We start from the raw sequence: 4,813 nt of genomic DNA, 5'->3' as shown, positions 1-4,813 counted from the left end.
GATGCAGGTTTCGGCGAGCAATAACTTTTCTTTTGGCCTGTTTTGACATCCAAGTTAGGCCTGTGTTCATTTCCCTCCCTCTTTTGGAAGGCTTGCTTTTACCTAGAAGAAACAAAACGTGGTTTTGTATTTCAAGAGAGCTAGCTGCTACATTTGAACCAAGTACAAGAAATGCCTGAGAAAGTGAACATGTGAATGGTATTTCAAGAATATTGTCGAATCTATCGGCTGATTCACTATTCATAAAAAGAAACTCTAACACGGTTGGAAGTTGACAATTTTCTTGGAATATATATTGTTTAATTGACTTCGTTAAACTGCCCTAACACATTTTGTATTCAACTTGCACATTTTATGCTGCAAGTTAAACTGCTATTTTCATCGATATATACATGAGATTAAATTCTATAAGCGTGTTGTAAGCATAGGAGTTTACGCATATCAAATGAACAATTAACACATCATTAATTCATCTTCATTAAAAAACATTAACAAATCTATTATGGTTTCCATTTCTAATTAAACCGGGGTTAAAACAAATGGGCCCCGCTTAAAATAATAATTACCTATGGGAAAATGATTTTAGTCTCCACTTTTTTATGATGGCACTTCAAAATTTGTCTTTTAGTGTGCATTGCTAAAAGTTTTGGAGTGTCTATCATAATTAAAAAAGTGGAGTGACAACATCATTTGCCTTACCTATGTGCTAGGTACATATAGACAAATACGTAATTTGCGATTGATGTGTATACATAGATGTATTATATGTGATATGCATATCTATATAATAACCTAGCTCATTATTTAAATACTACATACATATATATCATCTATAAATCTTAACCATATAGACATAAATCCTAGGGCTGAAATTTACAAAGTTTCATCCGTGTAACTTTACTACTGAAGCAACTCGGTTCCTTTTACTGCTTAATACCAAATCAATAGGTTTCCGAAAGAGTTTAAATTCTTTCCGGAAAGAGAATTTTTCCAAATATTTAAACCTAATTTTTCTACATTTACAAGTTTCCTATGATTTAAAAAAAAAAAATCCATTTGAACCTAATTTAAGAAAAAAACTTCCCGTATAAATTAGTTTCGTTGGCGGGGGTGGTCAATAGTTTCAAAATTCATTTTAGTTGTGTTCAAAATGCGTTGCGCGCAAACCCTAATATAAACATATGACATATACACATCCGTTAAGAACCCTTAAATTAATCGTAATTATAATTGGTGTTATCTGAACGAGACCTCCAATTATTTCTCACAAATAATACAGAGGAATCTAATCGTCATAATTAAGAGCTACTTTGCAAAAATCTCCAAATTTATAACGAATTGTGAAGTACATGTTACAAGGATTTATACTGCTCCAATGTAACACTTGGTGAATCCATAAGTTAACCTCTCAGAATTTGATACTTTAAGTTGGGGTCTGATATATGCACGATCAGTACAGTACTAGTAGAATATATCCAAGTATATATTAAGTTAATTAGTTCTAGACACAATTGTGTGCTGAACCATCCACTTACAGCAAAATGAGGGATTCATGTGCATATGACAATTTCAAACACATCTGTGTCAATATATATGTACTATACACATATATTTCTGTCAATAGTATTTCTCTTTTTGATTACTAATGTGGTTTACACTTACGAATTTTGCTCAAGTAAAAAAACTGATCAGAGCTTTCTTGGATCTTCACAAACAGTAAAGATACAAGTACAGCAAAGGCTGTACAACAGCCGTGCACAGACCACTTTTACGCCCATTTTGGATCCTGCAAAGATGATCGGAACTTCTCATTTTGTTTAAAATACTTCGTTTAGGGACCCTACAAAAAATCACCTCAATCCGATATCGAGAACGGTGTTTACGAATCATCCAACTTTTCTTCAAAATTTAGGCTAAATTTTGAAATAAAGTTGGATGATTCATTCCCGATATTGGATTGAGGTAATTTTTTACAGGGACCATAAACGAAGTATTTTGAACAAAATGAGTGACTCTAATCATCTTTGCGAAACCCGAAACGGGCACAGAAGTGGTCTGCATATGCGCGGCTGCTGTACAGCATTTGCTGTTCCTGTAGCAGCAGCGCTCCTCAATTACACAATTGGAGAACCACGTAAAGATCTCTATCTTTTCTGGTTTCTTTCCTTGCTTGATTGTTCTTCTCGTATTGTGCGTGTGTTTGGGTTAACCGATTCCTCAATATTTTTACTCATATTTGATTCTTACTTTTCATTTTCTTTTGGTTTCTTTTTCTTTGGTTGGAGAAATATATATAGTACTCATTGAATACAAAAAATTGACACTCCTAATCAAACAAGCGAAATACTAAAGGCATTAACAAGACGCAACAACATTCCATAAATATCCATTTATCTCTCTCACAATTACTACGTGGACCTAGCTAGATCCCCCAACAAAAAAGGAAAAAACACGAATAGAAAAGAAAAGAAAAGAAGCAATATTACAAAAACAAAAATAAAGGAACATATTCAAATATATATGTTTCTTCTACTTCTATTACGACAGGATCGAGCTAAACCAAATCACTCCTCATCAGAACCTGACATCACTGCAACCCCACTAACGGATACCATTTTGTTATTCAGAAGGAAATTCTAATAGAAAAAAACAGAAGAAGAAAAAAGGATATGTTACAAACATCAGCTCTATACAAAAATCTCAAGCAGAATGAGGTAGAGCATATCACGTCATTCTAAATGATTTTTCTGTAAAAGTCAAGCTTGTAAATTATTTAAAAAAGGAGAGAGAGAGAGAGAGAGAGAGAGAGAGAGAGAGAGAGAGAGAGAGAGAGAGAGAGAGAGAGAGAGAGAGAGAGAGAGAGAGAGAGAGAGCTACATACACAAAGACTGACCACAGAAATGCATGAATGACTAGAATATGGAAGTTGGTCCTTTCAATCCAACTTCTGAAATTCTCATTATCAATGCATTTCTGCGATAGGTTTTTGTGTCTGTAGAATAGTTGCAGAACTAAAGCTTCAACTCCAAGTCCACTTCTTGAACACCATGATCAGCATTCGTAGCATTAAGATATGGTCCGTTCCTGGAACCCTCTGCTTGCATTCCTTGTCCAGCCCTGGCCACCAAAATCTCCCACTCATGCTCGCGGTGATCCGCCACACGAGGTGGCAAACCCCCCTGCATTGTCATGGGATAACCATGATAGTAGGAGTCATTTTTATGGTTTGGTGGCCACAAACTGGGATTAGGTGGGGGCCACGAATTTTTATGGGGAACCACCGGAGGGCGGTCTTTCTTTGGGACCCGCACGTGATGGGTCCGCTTGCTTTCCCTCGGTTCAAACCGGTGGGCATTTTGGTGCCCACCCAAGGCCCGACCCGAGTCGAAGGTTCTGTCACAGAAAATGCATTTGTACTCCCATTTGGCTGGGCTGGCCAAAGAAGTTGCTGTAAGTTGTAGAGAAGATGCTTCTTTCTCCATGATGAGATCGTATAAGCTAGAATGATTACAAAAAGAGAGAGAGAAGATAAAATAGTGAGTTACTAGTATATATCAACTAGCTGGGCTATATATATATATACCCGGCCTTAAGGTACGTAGAGAGAGAGAGAGAGAGAGAGAGAGAGAGAGAGATGGATGATAAGTGCTGCCAGTGATGTGGCAAATTAACTTTGTGGCTTAGCTATAACTCAATAGAAATTAACAGATTTTCCTATTTAATGCATGCATGTTTTCATGGTAATGTACATGCAGTACTTTTGTCTATTAGCTAGAATACCCGGGTCCCACACAATAAGATATAACATGCATGGTCCCACACAAGAAAATAATAATGTATGTTACGTTCATAGAAAAATACATACAATTATTCACATAAAAATCAATCGTACGGTGGTGATTCATTTTAGATATGGTCAATTACTATATTAGATTTTAATATGAACCACACGTTAGCTATTATGTGCAATTTTTATTGTACTTTTCCTCGCACATATCACTTTTTCTAAAGAATAAGAAATTAAATGAAAAATAGGTCCCCCAGTATCTGGTTAATTTGTCCTACCTAGTACTTTAATCGTTTTCCAATTATATATGCGGGTCGACTGATTTACTGCACTTCAATCGTTTTCCAATTATGCGGGTCGTCTGGTTTGTCCTAATTAATAGTACTTAATATTTAATGGTGGCGTATTGAACCAATTATGAGAATCTGTAAAGTAGGTATATACTGATATAAATCGATGACAAATATCTTGCACTATATGAAAGACCTTATTTTCAAAATTACTTAATACTAAAATTTGTTTGTATGAAGCTAGCTAGCTACATTTCACGATTGCAAAAATATTGCAAAAGATGGTCAACAAATGATCAGTTAAGGAAAACTACTAAACATATATGCAGACTACTATATAAGACTGTAATATAGGAGTACTGGATTTTTTGCATTCTCCAAATGGGTTATTTTATTTTATTTTTGATCGGCAAATGGGTAATTTTAATTAGTATATATAACAGAATTAAGGACCTGCGATCCATTTATCTTGTAAGTTGTGGGCTTGCTTTTTCTAAACATGACATTGCGAATGCTAGCTACTAGTACTAGATCGTTGAGGATAGCTACAACGATCCTCACCTCCTTTATGATCTGCAAGGCAAGGCGAGCCGAGCCGAGCCCAGCCGAGCCTCTCTTGTATGCTGGGTTGTCACATTGTTAGGATGCTTTGAGTTGTCTTGGGTTGTAGTTTTATGCTAAGGTTTTCGTAGGTTCACTTTACTTATAATATTAAAGTATATTAGCTAGCTAGGGT

The 4,813-nt window shown here is 35.7% G+C and overlaps 1 protein-coding gene across 1 annotated transcript; it reads right to left on the bottom strand.

The window, feature by feature from the left end:
* Positions 1-3,011: 3,011 nt before the first annotated feature.
* On the bottom strand, positions 3,012-3,482 carry LOC131319327 (zinc finger protein 6-like). The gene has a single exon (XM_058349534.1). The coding sequence runs from the start codon at positions 3,480-3,482 to the stop codon at positions 3,012-3,014; it is 471 nt and encodes a 156-aa protein (XP_058205517.1).
* Positions 3,483-4,813: the final 1,331 nt, after the last annotated feature.

The sequence above is a fragment of the Rhododendron vialii genome, chromosome 3a (assembly GCF_030253575.1).
Source record: "Rhododendron vialii isolate Sample 1 chromosome 3a, ASM3025357v1".
Taxonomy (NCBI): domain Eukaryota; kingdom Viridiplantae; phylum Streptophyta; class Magnoliopsida; order Ericales; family Ericaceae; genus Rhododendron; species Rhododendron vialii.
The sequence above is the reverse complement of the archived record's forward strand: the minus strand, read 5'-3'. Positions and strand labels throughout refer to the sequence as shown.

Coding starts and splice junctions, on each gene's coding strand:
- LOC131319327 (XM_058349534.1), bottom strand. CDS start 3,482: ATGGAGAAAGAAGCATCTTCTCTACAACTTACAGCAACTTCTTTGGCC.